The following is a 27420-nucleotide window of genomic DNA, read 5'->3' as shown; positions in this document are numbered from 1 at the left end:
CCCCCCCGGCAACGCCTGATATAACTTCTACAGTTTTGTGGCGCACAAATTTTTATCGGTGATGCATTTGAGCGCATTCATGGCGCAATTCAGTGGGCTATAGAAAACCCGAAAATTAAGAGTAGGGGGCGAGCTGGTGTCACTTATCTTAAGTAATGGCTGATTAAAAAATTGAAGAGCAGGGTATATGTGAGAAATTCTCTGTAATTGTAAAACATTCAATTGTACAGTAGCAATTTACTACAATTGAGGGTCTGGATCGAGAAACTCGCCTAGCGCTCAGTATCGGATGAAATTCTTGTCCAAACGTCTCGGGGGAAGAAAAATTTTAAATCACAATATTGATATTTTTCAAATATAGGAAAATAATGAGAGTAAATTTGGCAAACATTATCGGAATTTTTTGAAAAGTTCGATGTACACAAAACATATACCCTAGCGAGCCTAACAACTAAAGAAAAGGCTTAAAATTGCTTTTTGTTTATGAATATTTCATTGCAAAATGAAACCGATCGATAAACCCGTTTTTTCGGATTTGCCCACAAAAAGTATGGGAAGAACTTTACAGTTAAAGATGGTACTAAGCTCTCGCGAAGTTATCATAGACGGCGTGGCATGCTTTTTTGTAAAATGGATATTTCCGTCAACTTTAACTTGAACGAACTGAAAATTTCAAAAAGACTTCCTTCAATCATGATGACCAGATATCTCATTGGAAGTTGTTTTAACTCCAAAGTTCAGTCAATACTTTTCGTTGGAGAAACTGACAAAAAGGGATTACCAATCGGTTTCAATTTGCAATTAAATATTAATAAACAATAAGCAATTGCCAACCCTTTCTTTATTTTTTAGGCATGTTTAGAGTATATTTCGTGTGTAAATGGAAGTTACAAACAATTCCGATAATATTTGCCTAACTTATGATGATTTATTGTTTTAAAAATAATTGAATTTAGAAACGAATTTTTCTGATTCTTCCATTCTTACATATTATTAAAAACACTTATTTGATGAATAAACAAAAATAGAAAAAAGTTTTTTCTCATCATTGTCTACAAGCCTATATTTAAAAAAGATTAATTTTGTAATTTTATAATTCGCGTCCCTCGAGACGTTTGGAGAATAATTTCATCCGATCGTGAGCGCTTACCGAGTTTCTCGATTTAGGCCCTTAATTGCTGACATTTAACTCAATGCACATATGAATTTCTCAATTGCAATTTAATACTTGGACATCCTCTAACAGAATTTCTTTTCATAAGAATTTTCGATCGACGATTTCATTTTGCAATTGCACCCAGTCGATGTCAAATGAATCTTTTGTTTGTAGGGCTTAAATGTGACCACGAAACATTGAAATTGTAAAATGTAAACAGCTATTTGGCATATGATCATATGAATAAGCAACATTTTAATTATTCTATGAATATTAAAAATCAGCCTATTTGAATATCGGATTTGCACCCGTGGTGTTAAAGCAATTCCAGGAAAAAGTGACATTTTTTTATGTATCTCTTATAGTTTATACAAAATATTTCTAGATGACAATAATATTTAAAATGTTCACGTTAGATTTCACGTCAAATGTTCCAATTCCAAGCGAATTTCACGTGTATTTTTGCGAAAAATTTTACGCATATTTTAGATCTACAAATAATGAAGGTTCATTGTAGATATACCCTGGTTTTCTTTAATTTAACGAGATTTCCAATTCGGAAACGAAAATTTGCAGAAATATGTCGAAAACAGAGTTTTTTACGCTTTTTAGCAATACCAGAGAAGTCTCCATGATCCATACCCGCATCAGGTTGTGCAAGCTTGTAGTATTTATTTTATCACCAAGAAATTTAGGTATTGTTGTATTCGGTCCCTGTGACTCATTTTTATCTACAGCGATATCCAAAAGTTAATCAGGAAGAAGAAAGACGGTAAAGAAACTGGGATGAACGGTCCTTCTAACTGCTATAACAAGATATTCTTTTATTTTTGTGCACAATTTAGAGTCGATCACACAATACGTGTAGAGTAGCACTTGTTACAGACCTAGAGTAAGAGAAAAATTCCAAAGTTAACACTCGATAGATCCTGGAGGGCTCTTTGGTGGTTTTTAGTTCTATACAGTTCGTGTTGCAGATGCTTTATGTACCCCCTGTGAATTGGTTCTACTACGACAGACCCTCGCTAGTTAGAATCTACTACAAACACTCTACGTTACCAATAGATAGATATACCGAACCATCCCCACCGACTTCTACTTTCGTATTATTACTTTCATACTCGACGTCATCAAGAGGGTGAGCGGCAAGGAAACGCATGAATATCCCCCAAATTCCATTTAACCTAAGTTTTATATAATCGGAAATGAAATTGCAAAACAGCTATTTGTCATCATTTTTATTTTTTTGAATTGTTAGATGACATAACGTTTATTTGTCCTGACTACTAGTTATAATAATATCTATTATACTGAATCTTCACTTACCATGATTTTCATTTTTTCGAAATTTTATTCACCATAATATTTATTTATCCTATCCTACCGGTACACAATTTCTCAAGAATCTCAGGTTCAATCACGTTTCTGAGATTTCTATCTATAACTCGAAAAATATTTTTTAAAGAAACAGGTATGGTTTTATGATGCATATAAAGCATATTTCACCCAATACTTGTTTTTGGCTGATTCTCTTTTGACGAGACCACCCAAATATTTCAAGCTGAAAATAAGAAAAATCATTAGATAGTTCTAAAACATATATTAGAAGTCGTCTTTTCGAGTACAGTGTTATTAAATTTCAGCTTGAGAACAATTGAGTCTTACAGTTTTACGTGCAAGAAAAAGCTAAGTGTTGAAGGAGAACCGATATTGGAACGCTTTAAAATTTTTCTTAAACTAAAAATAAGTTTCCTAGAAATTGCTCATTTCTGGTGATTTGAAAAACATAGTTACTAGAAAAGTAAGTTCGTTTTAAAAAATACCGATTTTATGAAATTATTTCGTATTCTAAAAAAAGCTCATTTCTCTCGGAATTATTTCAAATATTATTGAAATTTGACTCTATTATGTACACGAATGCATTTCTGGTGCAAGAAAACGAGACATTTTTTAAAATTAAGCGTTGAAAAAGATTTGTATGAGAAATTGGTCTATATCAGGAAGCGATAACGTGAAGAACTCAGTTAGTTACATGCGAACATTGAGTGACACACTAAATGAATTTCTTTATTTATTGAAAATTTTAGTTTAAATTAAAATGTAAATAAAGGCTTGGTAAGAAGTAGCACGCTCGCATATTATATTGCATATAAATATGTCAGAGAATAATTTTAAAGCACTGTATCACAAGTGGTACTAACGCTTCCACTCATATGAAGCACACAAAAAATCAATAATAATTATTAATTAGCAATGCAGATATTACTGCCATAATGCATATAGTATTAAAAAACAAATATTTGACTTTAGCTTACAAAAAAACTCGTGATTGAAGCAACTACAACAGTAAAAAGCTAAATCTTGTACTCTTGAAAATAGTGTGACTAACTAGAGTCTTTACCTTAATCTAGAATTTGTTGTAGTCGAAATTTTTTCTTAGTTTTGCAGGAAATATAGTCTATTTAAATTTAGAGTTGCAATATCTTTATGTTGAATGCTCGACAAATCAGAAATTAAGAGAGGATGAAATTGTACATCCAATTTTCACTCTAAGTTGCTTTTGAAGGCCAGATCTTTATAATATCTTTTGACTAATCTTGTCTACGATTATATTTGTGAGTATTCTGATCTCAAATGTTGTAGTACATTTTGTTAAATATCTTAATTTTAACTCGAATCCGTCCAATTTTTTGTGGACATATCGTTGTGAAACGTTATTAGGGTTAAGGCAATTACTAAACTGCCTTAAAAATAATTCTGGAGACTATAAGGCGACTCTGGCATGTTACCTCAATGATAGAAGGCGGTGGTGCGCGGGTTTTAAGCTCAAAGAACGGCAGCAAACGTATTTTCGCTTTACGTATGGAGCGTACCATATATGGTACTGTGGTTGAATTCGAGTTAAGGGTGTTTGTTCAATCTGACTTTAAATTTTTTTTGGATAGGTATGGCATTGACTCCATATATACTTTTTCCGAAGGATTTTCGAACGAAAGAAAAAGAACTTGTCGAATATCCAGGGTTTTGCGAGATCCTCGGATCAATAGAACTTTGATAAATCAAAGAATTGGTTGAGAAAATGATTATTTTCCCGACAAATATGAATTTTGCGAAAGATATAAATCAGCGGGTAGCAGGCGGCAGCATTTGAACGGTTCGAATCGTTTGCTAATTTATTTTCTTACTCACAATTCTGACATAATAGAAGAATTTTCGAGACATAACGGGTTTCCAAAGGGCCACGTCTTGATGCTGGTGTCCCCAAACTTTGCAAAATATGTTGCGAAATGGAGCAAAAAGCAGACAAAATTAACATTCCCTGTCTGTGTATTTGTAACTGCATTTGTAATCAGCCACCAGGCCAACTGCTACCTTCACTCTACATGCGGTATCGGCGGTATCGGGGTGCTCTTCGTTATCGACCGTGGGTCAAGACTACACTTCTCAAAGGGGAAACCCTCTTCTGGGACATCGAATTTTTGATGAGACTCTCCTCAATCGATATTACTTCAAAAATAATGAGACACGTGTCCCGGATTTTTTGGTCCCTTGTGAAAACTATGAGCGTTTGTAAATCACATTAGCACTGTTCACTGCAGCGACGGAAGAATGAGAATCAGCAAAAGATTATGAAGTTTTCAGTTGGGAAATAAAAACAAAAAATGTGTATACAATTTTCTACAAAGTAATGAAATAGACTTTTTTTGTAGATAACATCTGCAAACGCACAAATTTGATAGGTAAGTGAATTCTTGATTTTGTGTAAATTTACCCAGTTTGAAATTATAACTGGATTATAAATTATGAATTTATCAAGTTACCCAGGAATAAATTTAAAAAATTAAAAATTTAGAATTCGCAAATTTTGGAAAGTGGACCCTCTGCAAATTTATTTATGAATCGGAAGTTTATCAAGTCCCCCGACTTGAAGTTTCGATTTTACACAATTTTTCAGGTTTACGGTTTAAAAATATAAATTACAAATTTTTCAGTTCGTCAAGTTTTTTGTTCTAAATTGCTAAATTTATCACATGTACAATTTTGAAAAGTAGAGCGTGGTAAGTGCTTACATTTTTTTATTGTAAGTTCATGAATGCATTTTTATATAAGTAAAATATGCGTAAAGTTACGGCACTGATCACTACGGTATCTGGAACGTGTCCTTTTCTATTCGTGGAATGTGATATGTGGAAATGCCCTTCTCTAATTGTGGAATGTGGAAATTTTGGCAAAATACAGAAAAGCTGTTGGATGTATTGATAAGCTTGCAATTTATAAATAAATTTGCAGAGGGCCTACTTTCAAAACTTTGAGAATTCTTAATTTGTAATTTTGAAATTCATTCCTGGGTAACTTGATAAATTTATAATTTATAATCCAGCTATAATTTCAAACTGAGTAAATTTACAAATTAACATACAATCATAAATTGGCTTATCTATCAAATTTGTTCGTTTGCAAATTTTATCTGCAAAAAAATCCATTTCAATATTTTGTAAGAAATTGTATTACGATTTTTGGTTTTTATTTCCCAATTGAAAACTGCCTAATCTTTGGCTGATTCTCATTTCTTTCATCGCTGCGGTGAACAGTGCATCGCTCAGCTACGTGATAATCTATGACGATTATCACCCGCAAATATGTAAAATAATAAATAAATTACGATTATACAAATAAATTATTCGAAAAGTGTCTGCATGCTATATATTTCCCAGTTATATTTTTCAAAAAAATTATGTATTCGCAGGGAAAACATTAAAAATTATTATTTGACGTGTTTACAATACGAAAAAAAAGTTGATAAAAAGATTTGAACCCACTGCAGCGTAGTTACCAGCCAGGCTATTGCCTGCTGAACCAGCGGAGCTTGATCGGAGTCCATGCGCGCGAACCGATAGAGGTTCGGCACCCTTGACTAATGTGATTTACAAAACGCTCATAGTTCTTTCAATGGACCAAAAAATCCAGGACACGTGTCTCATTATTTTTAAAGTAATATCGAATAAAGATGGTCTCATCAACATGTCAATGTCCCAGAAGAAGTTTCCCCTTTGAGAATTGTAGTCTTGACCCACGGTCGATAACGAAGGGCGCCCCGATGCCGCCGATACCACATGTAGAGTGAAGGTAACAGCTGGCCCGGTGGCTGATTTCAAATACAGTTGCAAAGACACAGACAGGGAATATCAATTTTGTCTGCTTTTTGCTCCATTTCGCAACGTATTTCGCAAAATGTCCGAATTATGAGTAGAAAAATAAATTAGAAAACGAATCTAACTGTTTAAATGCCGCCGTCTGCGACCGATTTCTATCTTTCTTAAAATTCATATTTGTCGGGCAAATAATTATTTCGTCAAAAATTTTTTTGATTTTTCAACACTTTAGTGATCCGAGGATCTCGCAAAACCTCGGATATTCGACAGGTTTTTTTTTCTTTCGTTCGCAAATCCTTCAGAAGAAATATATATGGAGTCAGTGCCGTATCTATACAAACAAAATTTAAAGTCGGATTGAACCAACTCCCTTAAGTAAATGCATTAAGTAGAAGACTCATCAGACATTAAAAAGTAATGTCTCATTTTTAACTTATTTCGCTTGGTTCTACGAATATTAGGTAATTTTTCCTTTAAAGTTAAGCAAGCGTATATAATCTTTTTCTTAAGAATCTAGAGTCTATCTTTCCGCTACGGATAAGAATTTCAATTTGTAAAAAATTTATTTAATACGTAGAAGTGTTAACAGAAATAAAAATCTTTTTGCTTTTATTTTTTTGAAAGTTATAGCAGCCTAAATTACATTACAAACTGTTATTCAAAATACTGGAGTTTTGAATTCATCGAAAAAGTTCCGACAAATAATAGGTTATTTATTCCTCCTGAAAACTTACCTAGTGGGTACAAAATTGGGCGACGTCTTTACGATATCGTTAAGTCACCTTTATGACAACTTTACGACATTTTATGTCCATGTCGTTAAGTTGTCTTTGTGATGTCGTGAAGACATCCTAAGATCATACGACGTATTCGCGATATCGTTAAAGACACCTTAACGGGATGGGCATATGATGTCGTGGGGATGTCGTAAAGACGTCGCCTAATGTTGTGCCCACTATATAGTTAAATAAATTTAGACTAATTTCTATCCCTAGAAGAGCAATAGACTAGTGCTTATTCGTAATGTCATGATAGTCACTTTCTTAATGGTATCGGAACAATAGCCGAATATTCGTAGAACCCATCCATTTATACTCCAGATGTGTGTGCGTGTATTCAAATTTTCTCTGAATGGAACGCCAGGCCACTTTTTTTAGAACTACACAAGGGATTCCACATATCGCTTGTCCTTGAACACTTGAGATCATTTTTTTTGGATCTAAAACTGAAGGCTCTAAGCAAATTGAACATCGTTTCAAAGTTAAGATTTAAAAACCACTGTTCTTAAAAAGTCAAAACCTAGAATACTTTAAAAGGGCACCTAAAGATTTTTCTTCTCAGGGTCAAAAGTACTGCTTATTCGGGGTTTTTTCTTTTCAAAGTTTCTTTGATATTTGAACCTCAAGCCAAAAAGGAAAGCTTGATGTAACTCTAAGCAAATGAAAGGGTTAAATCTAACTCAAAACCATAAAAGGCCTACTTTAGTGTGTATTTTAATTAAGCTGTGACAAAAGTTTGATTTAAACATAAAATATGCAATATGTCTTGTGAAAGCAAGTAATTTCTATGCCTAGGTGTCAAAAAAGCATTGAATCATCTCTCAAAATAAATATTTATTAGTCTTAATAGATATCACGGAAAGTCTTACTTTGGTTGAAGATTAATTTATGTACATCCCAAAATTAAGCCTATTTCTTACCTTGAAATATATTTCAGCCGTTTTTTGATCGTATTACAAAATTCGCTTGCTTTAGAATTAAATGGTAAATACTTATATGATGTGCTTGAACAAGATTACTTAACCGACTGAGCGCAGTAGCACAGTTGACACCTGTCCTTATTTTTGGACGTGACTTTAGAAAAGGACAGGTCAGTTTTCGTTTTCTATTTCCTGTTTCACTTCTCATAGAAAATTTAAGATTTTTAACAGTATTTTTATCGTTTACCTCATTCACTAATATGACTATATTTATAAATAAAAAAATATTAGGAAAATTTGACAGTTCGAATATAAAAATTTTGAATTAAGAACTACCTAAACTTCAATATACCGCCAATTTATGAAAAAACAGATTCAGTGATGTATCAATGCGGATATTTGTGATATGCATAGTGTGATTTCTATTTATTTTTAGGTTATGTTGACCCATCTGTCATCACTGTAAACCTAAAGATATTCATGTCAGAAAAATCTGCGTTCTGTGATGTTCCAGTTTGGCACCATCACAATGATCTAGTAACAAACTAAAATCATTATTTTAATTACACTGATATTAGACACCTCGAGTAAAATTCGGCACTCCATGACTGTGTTTTGTAAGTTTTTAATTTTAAGATGATTTGATTTCGCCTGGTATTTTTTTTGTATGTATATAACAATTGAGGATTAGGATTCGCTGACACTCCTCTAAGTGAGGTTTCTACAGTCCTGAGACCTTTATTTACCCCCTTCAGGCTGATCCTGGTTTTTTTTTTGGTTCCGTTTGGCTTTAAGAACACCTACATACCCAAGGCTTGTTTCTGGTAAGGGTAGACCACGGGCGAATTACGAAAAATTCATAATTAAAAGTTAATTGTTCTCAATTGAAGCACAAACAATACTAATTTTATGGGCGAATCGACCACAAAATCTGTAAGTAGATAGGCAATTCGGCCCAATTTGTCGTACCGTTGAGAATATAATCTTTTATCTCAATATCGTTAAGGGTTATTCTTAGTATACAACCTAAGAATAGACCCAGGGCGAAATGACCATAAAGTCCGTCAGTGCACAAGCATTTCCGCTAAATTTATCTAACTTGAGAAATATACAATTATGAACGCCTATATATTTCTCAATATCGTTCGAGGGTTGGTTGAACCCCCCCCCCCCTGCAGCTGCAGTACCGTTCCGTCCGCCAATCATCAGTCAGGAATCAGTCATCTCTTATCGGCCTCAAGTCCTGTGGTTCGAACTCAACACGTGGAGTGTTGAGGTTAGTTAAGAATTGTTATATCCGACATTTACGTGAAAATTAAGAAATAAAATTTTACATTTACCAAATTCAAAATTTTGTCTGTCGAACGGAAAAAGCGGGGTCAGGCTATAATAGCAGAGCGCAGCACGACGATACTAGTAGAGAATTCTTCAACGCGCTTCTTGATGATAAATGTGAAGACAGAACTCATGGGGGCGATTCTCATGACGTTCCCTATAGCACCCGACCCAGTCGCCCTAATTATAGTCGAACAAGAGAGCCTGACTATAACGACAGTGCCTTCACAAATAGACAGAGAAGCAGCAACAGGTGTACGGACCCCTATGCCGATCCTGAATCATACCCTTATTACCCTAGTTTGAGTAAAATGAACCCCCGGCGCTCCCGTGTTAATTTCGAGGAACCGCGTCCTCGACTTCAAGACTCTTATCGGCCACAACGAGGTGATTTCAACACTTTTTCCTTCGACCACCCCCCCTCCACACACACACACTTATGAAGATGAAGAGATAGATAACCCCTTCATTCCTCCAACTCACGCCCGCACACCCTCTCGACATTATGGTCATGGTGCGACCCCCTCTACCCTGCACATACATATGAAATTATGCGCAAGTGGAAAATTAGATATTCAGGAATGCGAAAGGACGACCCAGATGCCTTTTAAAGCGAATTGAGGAGGGTCGAGACTTAGTACCAGTTAGCGACGCTAACTTGTTGAGAGTGATTTCTTTTTTTTACAGGGCATTGCCCTTAACTGGTTTAGGGGCTCTAAACATTTGTGGCAAACATTTGACAAGTTTGTCAGGATCTTCAGGGTTATGTTTGGGAGTTTAGACTTCGAGTTCGAATTGAGGCAAGAGATTCATCTCAGAACTCAAGGCGAAAGGGAATCCGTTTCTGACTACCTTACATGCATGCGGAACATGTTTGATAAACTAAGAACCCGAATGTCAGAAGATGAAGAGGTTAGCTATGCGCACAGAAACCTATTGCCGAAGTTACATTTAGCTATCCATCGCAACGACATTGAAGACTTCGTCCACCTGGAATATTTTGCCAACATCGCTCAGAAGAGTTATGGTGTGGCGCGAAGTTATAAGCCTCCCCAGTCCCCGAATGATCCCTAATTCCAGACTTAGCTTACAGAGACCCAAATTATCGGAAACCAAACAGACGCCCAGACAACCCTCGGGAAAAGCTTACGTTTTTAAAGGAGGACATGGAGTCGCTCAGCTATGAAGATCCAGTTGACCTAATGTGTCTTACCTAAGAGAAGGAAAATAATCCTAGAGCTGAGTACAAGTCCAAGCCCAGAACAAATCCTGAAACAAATCCTCAAACTTCAAAGCCTCCCTTTTAGAGACCCACTGACCCCTTAGAAAATCCCTTCTCTCGATTCAAATGCTGGAACTGTGGTGAACCTGGCCATGGGTTCACTACTTGCACGATACCAAGAAATAGGTTCTGTTATGGGTATGGCCGGAAAGACTTCACCAAACTAGAGTGTCCCAGGTGTTCGGGAAACTGAAAAGAAAGGTGTATTGCGGGGAAAATGCATCTTTAAAGGGTCCTGCTAAATCTTTTTCAAACATAAAGCGCACACTAAATAGAAGGAAATTCAAATCTTGTACAATTATTAAATTAGTTGAAATAGAGTATTTGAATAAACACTTTAATTTTAATAACTTCACGGGAGTGTACACCCCCCCAGAATTGGAAATAACATTTCTTCTCTTTGACAACCAATTTTTTATTAAAGAATCAGATATCCTCTTAATTGTCCATGTACCTGCAGTTAGAATAAAACTGAAGGGGGTAGATTCTTTTTCAGTTTCCGCTAGTAACCCTTTCCTATCAGACCTCCAGTCACAGGGTCAGCTTATAGTTGCAGAGTACGATTTAAACACCAGAAAATTAATATCTGTAAATAGTTCAGCACGACCGATTCTGGCAAAGAGCCAAATAAAACCCGAGTCCGACCCTTTAGTACCTTCCCGTCCCCCCGACCTATGCTATTCGAGCATCGACCGAATCGACCCTAATCTCGACTTGACAGAAATCGGTAGCGAAATCTTATAAGTAGAAACCTCTTATACTGACCTTGTACCTATCTACAAAGTGTCCAAACTTCAGTGTAGGCCTCACTCTTTATTAGATCCACAGCCTTTATTGTATTTAAACATCTCAATTCAGGGCCAGAAAATTAAGGCTTTATTTCATAGTGGCGCGTCTAGATCGTTTGTAGGACCAGACGGCCTAAATTTGATTTAAAAACTTAAACCTAAAAACAATTAGTCGAAGAGGTTGCGTCCAGGTTGACAACAGCCCGATAAAACTAGTTTCTCTTGAGATTATTGCCCCAATTGAATAACACAGTTGTACGCAACCCATAGCTGTTAGGTTTTTAAAGTCACTACCGGTCGCTTTTGCATTGGGTCTAGATTTTGGTAAAATATTTCAGCTAAACGTAGATTTTCAGGACGCAACTTGAGCTTTTAAAGACAACTTGAACCAGAGGCATAATTTCAAGGTAAAGAATAGTAACTTAGAACATTATTGCGGACTTACAGAGCTTTCGACGAAAGAAGCTGACTCGCTTAAATATTTTTCAGAACAAGCATTACCAAATCCTACTGAAAAACCGGAATTAACAAACTTTATAGAACATACCATCGACGTAGGCAACCATCCTCCTATTAAACAACGAAACTATTTAAGATCTCCAATAGTTATGGAATCCATGTTCGCGGAGGTAGATAGGATGTTAGGCTACGACATAATAGAGCCGTCAAATAGCGGTTGGTCATCTTCAGTAATAATGCCAATTAGGCCTGGTGGAGATTATCGGTTTTGCTTAGATTTCCGAAAATAAAACGGAGTCACAAAAAAACACGCATACTCCTTACATCAAATGAACGGTATTCTCCACAAATTACGTAGCGCCTGGTATATTTCCAAGATAGATTTGCGCAAAGGTTGCCACCAAGTCCCCTTGGATGGGGCCAGTCGCGACAAAACAGCTTTTACCGTCCCGGGACGCGGCTTGTTTCTCACTAACGCCCCAGCGACATTCGAACGCTTACTAGATAGGTTGATTGGACCAGAAATGGAACCACACGCGTTCGCCTACCTAGACGACATAATCATCGTCACAAAAACCTTCGAAAAAAATACCTCGAATGGCTCTCAATAGGTGTTGAAAAAAATTTGCGAAGAAGGTCTAGAGATTAATCACGAGAAGTGCGAATTGTGTTGCCCCCAAGTACACTATCTCGGCTTTCTAGTAAATGAACATGGTCTCCAAACGGACCCTGACAAGATCGACCCCGTCCTTAAGTACCCGGTTCCCCGCAACGTCAGGGACCTTCATAGGTTCCTAGATTTATCTAGTTGGCCGAACAGCAAGCTGCCTTCAAGGAAATTAAACGTTGCCTATTCCAGGCCTCTGTCTTAACTTGTCCCAATTTCGAAACTCCCTTCGTCCTTCAAACTGACGCGAGTAATACCGGATTAGGAGCTGTCCTTACGCAGAACGTATACGGCGCAGAATATGTCATATCATATGCTAGTCGGACCTTGACCGATGCTGAGGTTAAATTTACTACCACCGAGAAAGAATGCCTTGCCATCGTATGGGCTGTCCAGAAATTTAGACCCCACTTAAAAGGGTATAAGTTTACGGTAATAACGGACCATAGTATCCTTCGGTGGTTACATAATTCAAAGAACCCTATCAGTAGACTGGCGAGATGGTCACCGTCTTTATCCGAGTATGACTTTGACATTCTCCATAGAAAAGTTTTCTCTCATCACGTTCCAGACGCTCTCTCCCTAATGTTTGAATCCCTATCGATCGAAGAAATTATCTTAATTAAAGACCTAATCCCTACCTGGTATACCAGACCATTTGAAGCCGTGTCTGACTTCCCGGATAGATTCCCTACTTAAAAAATTAAAGACAACAGGTTGTACCACTACCGACCCAACCCGTTAGTGACTGATTTCGTTGACGATCTGAATGATTGGAAGTTAGTCTCTACCGATGTAGAAAGAGAGTCCGTTTTGTCAGAAGCTCATGATGACCCTCAAGCTGAAGATGTAGCCCGAAAGTGATCATACGCATTTCCGGCGGTTGCAATAAGCAATTCATCCATGTATATAGTAAGAATATCATTGAACTGATTTTCCAATGTCAAACTGAGAGCTCGAATAAATGCTGAACCAGCCGTCTTTATGTCAAATGGTATTCTACAAAACTGATATAATTTTGAACCATGTAAAAATGCAGTATTTTTGCGAGAATCTCTATGCAATAGAATTTGCCAATATCCGTTTGTAAGATTAGTCGTTGACATATGTTTAATACCATACAATGTCTGAATTAGTTCATTTATAATAGGCGGCGATTCATTATCCGACCAAATTATTTCATTAGTGAATCGCTCATCGGAACAAATTCAAACTATTTTACCCTTTTTAACTACAATTCGTAAGGGATTACAGTACGGATTGTTAGATGGTTTAAGAATTCCATTTTTAATAATTTTTTCATTCTCCTTATCAACCAATTCACGATAAGCAAATGAAACGGTATATGATTTCCTAACAGCTGTCTTATGCGGTTTAATATTTATTCGATATTCATAAACACCAGCACTACTACTTTTCAAAGAGAATAATTTTTCAGGTTTCAACATACAAATGATAAAAGCTTCCTTTTCCGTATCACCGAGTCTTATAAGTGATGCTGCGATCTCTCGTATCTCTTCTAGAAAACTCGACGATTCTGCTTCTATACATTTTTTATTCTAGTTCAAATCATCAAGGATCAGGAAAAAAATTCAAAAAATTATAAGATATATTTTTATTTTCAGAGACTATTATCGTGTTAGGTTTATCTCCTCTACACTCATCTCTTTTGACCATTATCTCTTTGGAAATACAAGTCCGATTACAAGGTGATTCAGAAAATAAATTCGATCAATAAAATTCTTTTTCATTTTGATTGACAATGCTGGGTATTTCGAGGTCATAATGACTGGGCAACTTTTCATTGTACTTAATATTACTAAGATTATCTATGTCATTGCTAATGTGCAACCGATTAGAATCAATAAAAGACGCGTGACAAATATTAGGACTTTCCTTCAAGGTTAATGAGGTGACATCATAATTAAATTCATTCGTCTCTCGAGTCGCAATCTCATTAAGCGGCACATTATAAATCTCCTTTGCGGCTATAGCCTCTGAAGATATTATTTGTATATAGACTATGTGATCCTCGATCGATTGATATCGATCGATTTTTATAATCAATTGCAACTCCATTTCCCAAAATCCAATCATTTTCCATTAGGACAGAACTAGAAAAATGTGGGACTACGAGAAATGACGTTAAATAGGCATTTTGTCCGACATTTACATAAATCATTATTTGCTTTTTAATTGTCGCAGGTTTCTGCCCAATTGCGGTTCGCAAAACTACGTTTGAGACTGGAAGTTCTGTAATTTCACCATGTAAAAGTAAATAATCATAGAATTTTTTTGAAACACAAGTTATCTGACTGCCCGTGTCAATAAGAGAGGGAATTGGCACATTAAATAACGATACGATCAATCGGGGACATTTAGGAATTTTAGGGTTGCCATTCGGCACATTCTGGCCTGTTTGACATTGTACACTATCGGCAAGGTCACCAACAAAATTATATGGATCTTGACGCGTTGCTTGACCTGTCAACATCGCGCTAATTTTTAGTTTAAATTATTTGATGATAAATTTGGTGGTGGAAAATTCATATTTGGAACTTGCATCGCGTTATTATAAACTCCAATATTATTGGAAAGATTTCCTTGATCAAGATGATTTGATTTTAGATGTGACACATCAATTTCGTCTGAGTATTGATCAACGAAAACACATGTACAACTTCTTGGATTATCGGTACTAATTTGAGAATTCCGAACCCTTCGTTGAACGCGTTTTGGATGATTTTGACCGTTATTGTCATAGTTAAAAGAATTATTATTATTATTTGAAGTTTTCTTTTGTCTGTATCTTTATTTTCAAATGTCACATCGAACTATGCCAAAGCCTGGGTAATTTTGTGTAATTCAGTAAAATCTATAGCTACTAATGACGCACTGACACGAATCGGCATTTACTGAATAATATTATAATGTTTTTCATAAGCCTCAATTTCAGGAGAAAAATATTGTGCCTCCTTAACATGTTCCAGAAAGTAAGTCTGGAGGTTTCCTTTACTGGCATCAAATTGTTTTACTAGCCAGTCAGCCTTAATTTCAACTCGGATCGGAATCGAGTAGAATTCCTATTAGAATACAACTTGAAACGCGTCATAACCATCAAATTAGACTTATTTGTATTATACCAATTCTTTGCACGACCCCCCAAACGCACTATCCAAAACATTGAGTTTATTTGTATCTTGAATTCCCTTAACCCGAAAGTATTTATCCAAGGATTCTAGAAATTCCCTAGGATTTCTAGCTTCATTTTCGAATTTTGGCGGGTTTGCCTCCATGTAAATTCCCTGTAACCCAGTGAGTAGAGCATCGATCAAACAATCCCCCACATCCCCCTGCAGCGGTACCGGAGCGGTGCATGATTTTGTAACCGGCCAATTTCTTGTAGCTGGGCTTCAGCCGCTATATGCATGCGCCTAAGTTCTTCTTGTAGTTGTTCAGGAGTCATATCTTGGGTATTATCTTTGTCTGCCGTGTCTTCTAATAAATCACGACGCGTATTGTAACAGTTAATTCGACTAATGAGACTTCGGTTTCGTCACTCTCTCTCTCTCTCTAAGCCATAAAGTAATTTACCTCCTTTTGCTCGAGTGTTAATTGTAGTTGAATTCGTTAATTTTTACAAATTCGATTATATTCGATATTCACACAAACACACACATCACTCCAATCTGGATGCGATCATATGAATTAAAAGATTTTCCGGAATTAATTAATATATACCTTATGTAGATAGATACATTGCTCCGCACAAAAGTGGTTAAAAGCGTTTTAGAATTGTTGTAAATTTAATGCAAACACTTGGCGCGTTCAACGATATTACTCGAATTCAATTGTTAATACATGGTTCGAAAGGCAGCACCTTCCGACTCTTCATAATTACTTCAAGCGACTCACAAATCATCTAAGTTACATACGAGTAATAGCACGTGACAATAAGTTTGCCGCATTTCCAGAAATTTGAGTGCAAATTCTTTGTAGCCAATCTCTATTTCGGAAGTGATTTGCTACATATACATCAAATTTCCTGTGCGCTTAAATATAAATTCGTTACTCCACATTCCTGAAGTAAATTTCAACGAGGAATTAAATGGTGACCTTCATTTTGACTTCGAAGTTGACCTTCATGGCTTTTTGAAGGTCAACTTTGTTTTTTTCTAAACTGAAACCCTCTTTTTTAAAATCTATAATCGATTGAGCGAAAAATTCTACGTTCAGGTACGTACCCAAGTTATAGGTCAATTGTAACGTTCAAGGTCAGTTAGAGGTTATTTGAAATTAACAAAGTCTCCCGAAAGGTCAGTGTAATTCCTGAAGTAAATTTTAACGAGGAATTCAATGGTGACCTTCATTTTAACCTTAAATTTGACCTTTATGGCTTTTTGAAGGTCAAATTTGTTTTTTCAAATGGAAACCCCCATTTTTAAATCTGAAATCGATAAAGCGGAGAATTCTACGTTCAGGTACGTACCCAAGTCATAGGTCAGTTGTAGCAATCAGCGTTTCGAATATTGTAAAATCATAAGGAAATTTTTCATTAAAAGTTCCAGGTGTTCTGGTGAGAGTTCTGTTCCTGCCCAAAGAGTTATGCAGTCCTATACCGTTTTTCGATACCTAAGTCAATACCTAAGGCGATACCATAAGTCCTATAGCATTTTTTCATACGAATATTACGAATCTAAACTAAATTTACATATTACGAGTACATACTTACTATCTTTCGCTAAAATATTATTATGGCGCAAACTAAACTTTCGGAACGAGAGAGGTAATCTGTAATAATGATGCGTGGTTGGGGAGATCGAGTTCGATCTTATGATTAAGTTCGTTTGCTTTTTAATCGCACTTTTCGTAAAGGAGAAGGGTTAAATCCTGTCTTAAAATCAACAATTAAAAGAACTGTAAGGCGCTTTATGAATCATGAATCTATCAACAACCTTTAAAGAACTGGGCGGCCAAAATCTGCAGGATCTGAGGACATGCAGATGGACATAACTCAAAAATTTGTTGAAAACCCACAGCTTAATTTACGTTATAACAGGTACGTTATAACAGTACGTTATAACAGGTACATGTACAGGAGCTCAAGAAAGACGAGCCTTATCGTCGGGTTGAATTTTGTGAAATTATGATGGACAGAATTAATAGAGATCCTCTTTTCTTGTACAATACAGTATTTTCAGATGAATCTACTTTCAGTTTAAAAGGTGAAGTTAACAGGCAAAATTGTAGATATTGGTCCGACACAAATCCTGATTGGATGTTGGAGAGGCACACACAATATCCACAAAAGATGAATGTTTGGGCCGGTATCTTGAATGATACATTGATAGGCCCTTTCTTAATCAATGGTAATCTCAATGCCCGTGCATATGAAGAGCTTTTTAGAAATCAAATTGTACCAAAAATAAGGGAGATTATAGGCGATTATTTTCAAAATATTTGGTTTCAGTAGGACGGAGCAGCGGCTCATTACGGTAGGGAGGTTCGAGCATATATGGATACTCAGTTCCTTCAAAGGTGGATTGGAAGAAGGCGTGAAATCGATTGGCCTGCTAGATCTCCTGATCTGAAACCTCTTGCCTATTTTCTTTGGTGTTATTTAAAGAGCAAATTATACTTAACGCAACCGCGAAGCTTAGACGAATTGCAGAATCGGATTCTGCAACAGGCTACTTTGATTGATAGCGAGATGATTCGTAATGCTGTAACTCATTTTTACAATCGCATAGCTTTTCGTCAAGAAGCTCAAGGTTTTCAGTTTGAACATCTTCACTGAAGCGTGAGAGGCAAGGGGACTCAAGCTAATCAAGCACCCCAAGGGGAACAGAATTTACTACGTCCATGTCGTTGTTCCTGTGTAATGCTAAACGTAAACGTAAACTGTTTGGAAAAAACCTTGAAGATCATCACGAAGATCAATACAGAGCTCAGCAATGAATTTCTCGTTGAAATTTACTTCAGGAATTGCACTGACCTCTTGGAAAACTTTGTTAATTTCAAATAACCTCTAACTGACCTTAAATGATACAATTGATCTATGACGCGGGTACGTACCTGAACGTAGAATTTTTCGCTTTATCGATTACAGATGCAAAAAAGAGGGTTTTAGTTTTTAAAAAACAAAGATGACCTTCAAAAAGTCATGAAGGTCAACTTCAAGGTCAAAATGAAGGTCACTATTGAATTCCTCGTTGAAATTTGCTACAGGAATGAACTTCACTTTTTTTAAAAATATTTTACCTGAGGAAATATCCAACCGTCCCGGGACTTTTAAGATACCCTGTATAATATCTTTAAATTCATACACCTCACGCAATGTATGCAGCGAAAAACATTGCAGATCAAGTAGGTCAACAATTTTACATGATATTTCTACAAATTGTTTCCACCAATTCTTTTTTTCCAATCATTTTACATACATTTTTTATGCATCTTCTAAAATATCCATCAGTTTTACAGGTACTAAATAATATTGTTAATTACCAGCATTCCAAAGTATTCCATGATGATTCCGCTGCGTCCAAAGGTTTATAGACTTATATTTTGGTGGAACATTCTTCCACTCGCAGGGTGGTTGAAAGAGAAAAGACTATGTTTTTTTGCTTGTGTCATCGAAGACTGTTAAAATAGCCAACTCTTTCAATACAAATTTATTTTCTGACAAATTGAAGTACTGCATTTCAACCAAGTACTGCATCTTGAATGCAACTAAACTATTTCTAATTCGTTACAGCATCTTCATACCAACTTTTTAGCATCCTACTTATGGGTTTATATTTAACGTCAACTGGCCCATATTTCAGTGACTCATTCGGGTTCGAGCAGTCATCACTACTACATGTGCATGATCTATAATTCTTGTCTTGATAGCAATGATTGTGGTTCTTTATCATAGTAATTAGTTTGAAAGTTTTTATACATTTCATAAAGAAGAGCATATTGATTTCGATTAATATTAAGATTTAAAATACTATAAGGATAGCACTGATTATTAAAAGTAATTTTACATTAGTCAAATTGCAATGATCAAAGTTGCTACAGTTACTAGTAGTGGTATTTTTTCTGTTTGTCTGAAATTCTAGTATAACAATTCTCGTTTTTTCTAATTCTGTTGAGGTTTTCGTAGTTAAAATATGGTTTAAAGTCGCTGGAACTAGGGGATATTCATACAGTTCCCAAGTTCGAAAACTTATTGGAATAGGTGGATATTTTTCTATGTATTTGAGCAGCTGAAATTTTCTTAAATCAGACAAACTAATGCTAGACAAAAAGCAGTCTACCATATTTTATTGATTTGAATTTGACACTGCTAAAGAGGAGCTGTTTGCAAGATGGCATTCGCATCACTTTGCGATCTTATCAAAATGAGTTCATGCTTAGCATTGACAATTATTTTGTGATAATTTTCAGCAAAACGTTTGTTAGTCATTGATTGTTATTATTTACATCAAGCCAACCAGTATTCTTTATGTAGCGTGATTGTCCTGGCACTAGTCCTGATTTTGAACAACGATACGAATTTCATCACTATTGTTGAAGGTCGATGAGGCATAAGGCTGATGTGCATGAATTTCACAGTGTGCAATCGACTCATCAAAGATGATTGGTGCTTGCATATTTAAAATTTCCCCTTCCATGACAAATGATCAATCGCTGATAAACAAATTGACAGATGCAGGTGCAAAAATTCCTAAATCTCTTTATTCTCTTTTTCTTTTTCTGATCTTCAGTCCTAGACTTTTTAGAAAGAGAGCACTTGGAGGTGTTAACCCTTTGACTGCTTTTTGTCGACTGATTAGTTTGTGACATTGTGCTGGTTTACTATGACTAACGCCAATCTTTTTGTTAAAAACGATATCCATTATTAGACAGACTTGATGTGTAGTTTAACTGTTACAACTTCACCACGAAAATGGACTAAATGTCCGTCTTGATCAACTATACGGAGCTTTCTATGATCTATTGTCTGCACGGCGACTGGTAAGTAAATGACATGAGATGGTACTTCCACTATCTTATATCCTGGTGACAATAGAGGGAAAAACTCATGAATAGTATGTACTTTCTAACTATCAATGTATGCACCTGTAGTTATGCTACACTCAATTCTCAAAGAATTCACTTTTATGATTGATACCGGTTGATCCGATTCATAAGGTTGTTCAGCTTCTAGTCTGCGCGGAGAAACCCCCAGCAAATGACCGATGGAATCTGTAGGTTCGAAATGTATATCGTGACTGCAGTAAATTTACCTTTTTGAAGTATTATTGTTTGAATTAACATGAATTTCAATACCCTCGTTTGCGAAAGAATTCTGTAGATAGCGCATTATGTCAATTATTTCATGACTTCCTGTAGGTATTTTAATTATTTCATCGATCTCATAAAATTAATTTTGGCCAATGTCTACATTGGGTATCGAATTAAAACACCGAAATTTTTGAAGAGATCCGAAGGTGGTCGAAGATTACCGAAGCTATCGAAACAAGTGATTTTATCATCAATATTTGTATAGGCGCTCCAATGTATTCCTGGTCCTTTTTCATCATCAAGATTAACAATAGAACATTTATAATTACGTGGTCTACCCTTTGGCCATCCATTTCGTATAAAAACACCTCGCCAATGTGAAAACTTCAAAAAGATTTTGCAGATTTTGTAGCTCAAAGAGGTAGCTTCACTTTTACCTTTTTGACTTTCGTTTGAAACCGAATCCATGTTTATATGGTTTTAGGTGAAACCCTAATCCTTGTCTACATGGCTTCAAGTATAGACCTTTTCCTAAAGCAAAGGTTTTCATCGTTTTATTATGTCATTTACTCTCTGAAAGTGGTTGTTTTGTCGAATTTGCATCATTCACAGCTTCAGAAATGCAGCAGCTCCGCCAGCACTAAGACCCGCAAAAACGGGTATGAGAAAGGGTAAAAATCCTCCTACTTGGCCGGTACAGGTAGAATACGAGATTTATTCACATTTCTTCTTCATCCAGCCTTCATCACAGCTGCGCCAGCGCCTCTGAGTGCAGATTTAATGGCAGCTTGCGCATTATTGCTTGAAATCATGGACTTTTTAGCTGCATCGACAATTTTTCTCAGTGTAGTGGTAGGTTTTCTATTCTTACTGAGACCAATCCCAAATTTTGATTTCGCCTTCATTGCGTTTGCTTCTGCCCAAGCAGCTGCCTTTTCACCTATGCCGGCGACCAAAGCAAGTACACGTTTTCAAGCTTTTTCAGCTAATAAACCATCAGCTAAGTTTCTAGCCTCTATATTTTCTCTATTTTGTGAGTAGGCTATATCGTGCTCTTTGCAAGCAGCGTCCAGTGGATTGATTCCCGGATCACCTCGTGCTAATCGTTTGGCTATTTTCGTGCCTGGTCCACAATACTGGTAACCACGAAAAAGGAATTCAAACAGCAAATTGTTGATGATTCTGTTGACCAAGCCTCTGTCACGGCTTGCCTGCTTCACGTTTCCTTTACGACTGTTTTGCCTCTGTGAATGATCATATATATGCAAGGGATACTTTCAGACTGAAGGGTTAACCTATATAACCAGGATATTTATAGGTTTTCCAGTCATTCTTTGTCAAGACGCAGTTTGAAGCACAACCTGTAAAACTATATATTCAGAATTTTGATTCGCTTGTTCAAACACAGAATAGAAAAAACGACGTGGACATTCGCTACCAAACAATGTACGAGCTATATTTTTTTGATCTTCCAACGGTGGAAAGACAAATGCTTCGCTGGCTCTACTGATACAACCAAATGGCTTGAGACTTGATGATCGCATTGAGTACTATCCTTTCAGTGAGCATAAAGAAGTTATAATGCCAAGTGAAGCTAAACCAAACTCAGTAACTGTATTTGATGATATGGCTTGCGAGAAACAAGATAATATAAGAGCATTCTTTGCTATGGGTAGACACAAAGATTTTGAATTTTTTTACTAGAGTCAGACATATGCCCATATTCTTAAACATCTCGTAGGCGACAATATTAATTTACTTGTGTTATTCAAGCCAGATGAAATGAATCTAAAGTACATTTATGATGATCACAGAAATACTGATATGACTTATTCACAATTTAAAACGGTGTATTTAATATGCTGGAATAATGACAAGTATGGATTATTTATAATTGACCAGGATAGAAATTTTAACCAGGGTAGATATAGGAAAGGTTTTGATTGTTTCATAAGTCTGAAATATAATATATACATGGTTAATGATCAATATAAAAACAGTCACACCTTCGAAGTTGATGCATTAAAATGTCTTCGTGTCAGGAGAATTTTTAAAAGCAAAAGAATATTTTGAAACAAATGGCTAAAGCGAGCTAATCAATTCGACGAAAACATAGATCAATAAAGTTGGGTAAAGAAACAGCTGAGCGCATGTTAAGTAACACCTTTAATCATATAAATCAATTAATGACGATGAGGAAGAAGCAGACGAGACTGTATATCCCAGTACTTTAGAGACGTCAACTGCTAATGAAGCGGAAAATAACTCAGAAACACCTACATCTTCATGTATTAATGATGATGAAAACTAGTATCTCATATTGTTAGGCAAATGAGGAAGAAAACTCGATAATGTGTATGGAGTAAGAAAATTAACGAAAGATAGATTAATTATTGGAGATTCTCAGATAAGTTTTAGCCAGAACTATATTCATGTGGGTAATTTGAATTTTCCCAAAATTAAAGGCTTACTTGCACTTTCATTTAAAAAAGTACGTCAAGTGTCCTCTATAGCTCCCAGTGATCTTGAAAATTCTGGACAAATTGTTATTGCAACAAACTTATATAAAAACATTATAAACGAAATGGTGAAATTCATGACAGTACGGCCTTTAAATATAAAAACTTTATAATGAAATTGATTCCTCCATCTCCACCAAAAAATTCAAATAGACGAAGTAAGGACGGGAAATCATTATTAGTTGAAGGTATGATCCCACCATACATGATTGCTAGAGAGAAAAATCTAATGGATTACATTCGCTGGGATGATCCGAATGAATTGGTAGACCGATTACGCTTACTCCTAGCGTCTCAAGCAGCTGGTAATCCAAGTCACACCAACGAAATTATATTAATTATTGAAGAACTACGAGAAGCTGAAATTATATATTAATGGATGCTTATTAAGATTTTCATCATTTTCAAGATGAGCATCGATGTATTCGGATGTCATTCCAAGCGAGCACAGAGTATAAGTCGCGGTCCTCCTGGAATTGGCTTTAGAGTCACATCTGAAGGAAATTATGATATGAATAATAAGAGGCTTTGTAAAGTAGCTGAAGCTCAAGAGCAGTATGATGAATATGGTGCAACATATGATACAGCGTGAGCTTCAGGCTATATATGATGTTATACCTTCTTTGTGAACTGAAGTAGTTAATAATACAATGATGATTGAAAGTGTGAAAAATTCCACAGATAAACTTTTCAAAAATGCGAAAATTGATGTTGAATCAATTCAAAAACTGGTGTATGGAAATTCCGAGCTCATTAGTCAATTAGATAGCAGGCTGAATACACTTGAAAATGGACGCTAAGAAACTGAAGTTGGTGAAGGAGCTGCACAAGCCGGTTAGACCGAAAAATTACATGCTGCCAGAGGAAAAGAATTTTACAATTTGCAATTTGAAAATCTTATGAAGCGATACAAGATAAATTTGTGCTCGACATTCAGTCATTTAGAAGCGTCCAGTTGCGAGCGATTTAATCGTACTTTAAAGAATAAAATGTGGATGCAATTTAGTTTGCAGGGGAGTTACAGGTGGGTAGATATTTTGAAAGATTTAGTTTCATCTTACAATAATACTATATATCAGGTTATTCAAATGAAACCAAAAGATGATACAAAAAAAATGTAGAAAAATTGTTGTTTAATGTATACAAAAATTAAAGTGTAAAATAAACAGTTGAAAGAGCGAAATTTATAGCCGGAGATGAAGTTCGTATAAGTAAATTTGAGCATCTTTTTGAAAAAGGCTACACACCGAATTGGACAATTAAAATCTTTACTATAAGCTGTGTCAAGAATACTGAACCAGTGACGTGTATGCTTAAAGATTATCAAGGTAAAGCTATTGCGGGTAGTTTTTTATGAACAAGAACTAGGCAAAGTAAGAGATCCAGACATTTATCTTGTGCAAAAAGTACTGAAAAAGCGAGGAAATAAGCTATTTGTGAAATGGTTATGTTTCGATGAATCACACAATAGTTGGATAGATAAGTCTACTTTATGAGTATCTTTTGTATTAATTTCAAGTTTTTTCAGAATAAAGTTGATTATTTTCAAAACATATGTATGTATATATATATGTGTGTGTGTGTGTGTGTGTGTGCATTCATCTTTTTTACTTACGCATCTACCTATCCTTAATCGAGTAAATGAAAAAGGCGAATGTAGTTTAAATTACATTTATTTAGATTTTTCTTACTAATATAAGTCCTTGTAATTTCTCAATCACTTCTTCACACACATTCTGATCATAAAAAGTTATTATTTCAAGAAACAGAATTTCAAATCCCATAAGATTAGCAAATATTAATTTTTGCATTGCCTTACTCTTCAAACTTGTATAATTTTTTCGCATATAAGATTTTACACTTTTCACAGATGGTGATTTCACTTTACGCCAGACATTTTCAGCAGTGGTTTTAATAATGACATATTTTGTACGTTGAAACGGCATAAGACTCAGTTCCAAAACAGAAAACGTTGTTTCTAGTAGCACAAACAAATAATATTTTTGGTTTTCTTGATATTGCTCTGAAGCTACTATATAATTACCAAATTATACAGTCATGTGTATATTGAAATTTCCACAGTCGATGCTTGGCTGCTTCTCTTGGCCATCAAAGATCAGTGAATCAGTGAAATTGATTACTGTCCTACAGCACCGGTGGCAATTTTCTTTGTGAATTATGAATTCAGGTTGTACGTGATCGCACTTAACATTTGGTTTCGTGGTGTATAAGGCATGATGAATATCTCACTGAAGGCTTTTATAGACTAAGTAATAATTGAATACTGCACGCTCTTCATACATTTTTCTTCACAAATTAGATGGAACTGTAGTGTCCACCCAAATACCGCATGCAGAGATATCAACATCTTCACGTGATTTTTCCATTCCTAGCAGCAAATTTTTATCCTCATTCAGCAGATTGGTCATTCTTGTTGGTAGAAACACTGTAAATTTGTTTTCTACTGTCACAATGTACCGCACTCCAAATTGCGTTGTTACTCATTTGATATTTGTAATTTCATGGCTTTTATTCAGCTCCAGACCCTTCAGTTTCTCCGTTGGAAGGAAATCCTTGTTGACTGCAATTTTGTCTAGTTTTGCGAAATCCACTTGTATTACTTTTTTTAATTCACGAATGTCATTTAGAAATACGCTTAAACGATGTTTTAACTCTTGTCGCCTTTCTTCTTTATAATCTGACATCTGACAATAAACTGATCACTAATTTTCTGAGACTTTTGCACAATATTGTCCGATATTGCATCATATGATGCAAAATTGTTCTGGAATGTTTCACATTATAATCGACACGTGTGGTATATATTATTGAAAAACGCAAAATTGTAATGCGTCACTAAAATTAAACTTGAAATTGTTTACGAAAAAAATTGCGTAATATAAGTTGATGACATCATCGAGAATATTCTGGAAAACTATATATCTTTCATTCACCTTATCGATGAATGATATCTCCTTCTTTGTTTTAGAAAGACAGACCCTCCGAGAACATTCGAGAAGCTTATACGCATCAAATAAATAATTCAATGGATTATTTGAACGAAAGCCATAAATCATCCTTGTTTTTCTCAATTAACCTTGACACATGCATGTGATATTCTTCAAACTTGTTTTTTGCAAATTGAGCCTTCACACAATTGCGCAATATTATTCTATGGCGTCATCAGATCTTCCAACAATCTGCTAGAAGCTTATACGCATTAAACAAATGAAGGTAGGAATTGTTAGTTAATTAATCATCTATCAGGAAGCAATAAATCAAAGTAATAGTCAAAACAGGATGGCATGCATAACCCTCATTTTAAATTTCATCTAGCCAGCTGCATCTTTTGCGCATTAAACAATAAAGGCAGGAATTTTTAGCTAAAAATATGATTTATCAGGAAGAAATAAATGAAATTAACCTTCGCTCCCACTTCTGGGTTAAATTGACTCATACATAGACTCTTTCTGTGTATACCTTTGAGGGAATTCGTAAATTAGCGCGCCCGACATTTTCTAACTATAGTTTGATGTTCTTACTATACGTCGGATGCATCGCATCTATGATGCAGATCGCAGGCGCATGCTCAGTGTCGCTAGAAAAAGCGTATCGCTCAGATTGCCCGAGGTGTGTGGTACAGTGATCCCAGATCTGAAACGAGACGTGGTCCAATACTATGACACGTCTATATCCGTGTGAATATGGTAGGAGACGATATAAATGCCTGGGTTGCGCGCGCAACCCATTTCTCCTCTTCTGAATTTGAAAACTCGAAGGTGCACGATTGCCTGTCGGACCACTTCGGAGGTTCTATTTATATCTCTATCTGCTTTGAAATAAAATGAAGAGATTGGGATTTTAATATTTCCAGATTTGGATGCTGGGCTGGCGATTCTCATGATTTGAATACTTCGCGCGCCTCTTTAATGGGTGAATTTTGTGGTTAAGTTACTTCAAGTATAAAATATAAATTATATAAATATTAATACTATTACCAGGTGTATACATATGAAACCGGTATTGCCATTTAGCGGCCAGTAGGCACACTTGTAGGCACTGTCGGAACTTACCATTTGTGCTAATTGGCG

At 35.7% G+C, this 27420-nt stretch overlaps 1 protein-coding gene across 2 annotated transcripts in view; it reads right to left on the bottom strand.

The window, feature by feature from the left end:
• The window catches only part of LOC117177326 (homeobox protein OTX2-A-like), a 643707-nt gene that overhangs the window by 276980 nt on the left and 339307 nt on the right, over positions 1-27420 (bottom strand). The window contains exon 3 of one of the 2 annotated variants that reach the window (XM_033367948.1): positions 2483-2717. The exons of the other annotated variant lie outside the window; for it this stretch is intronic. Coding sequence (XP_033223839.1) covers positions 2483-2494 — 12 coding nt within the window. The 5' untranslated portion in view covers positions 2495-2717. The remainder of the gene's footprint in view (positions 1-2482; positions 2718-27420) is intronic. 2 annotated transcript variants of the gene reach the window in all.

This window comes from Belonocnema kinseyi, chromosome 7, assembly GCF_010883055.1.
Source record: "Belonocnema kinseyi isolate 2016_QV_RU_SX_M_011 chromosome 7, B_treatae_v1, whole genome shotgun sequence".
In the NCBI taxonomy this organism is placed as follows: domain Eukaryota; kingdom Metazoa; phylum Arthropoda; class Insecta; order Hymenoptera; family Cynipidae; genus Belonocnema; species Belonocnema kinseyi.
This window is presented reverse-complemented; position numbering and strand designations above follow the sequence as displayed.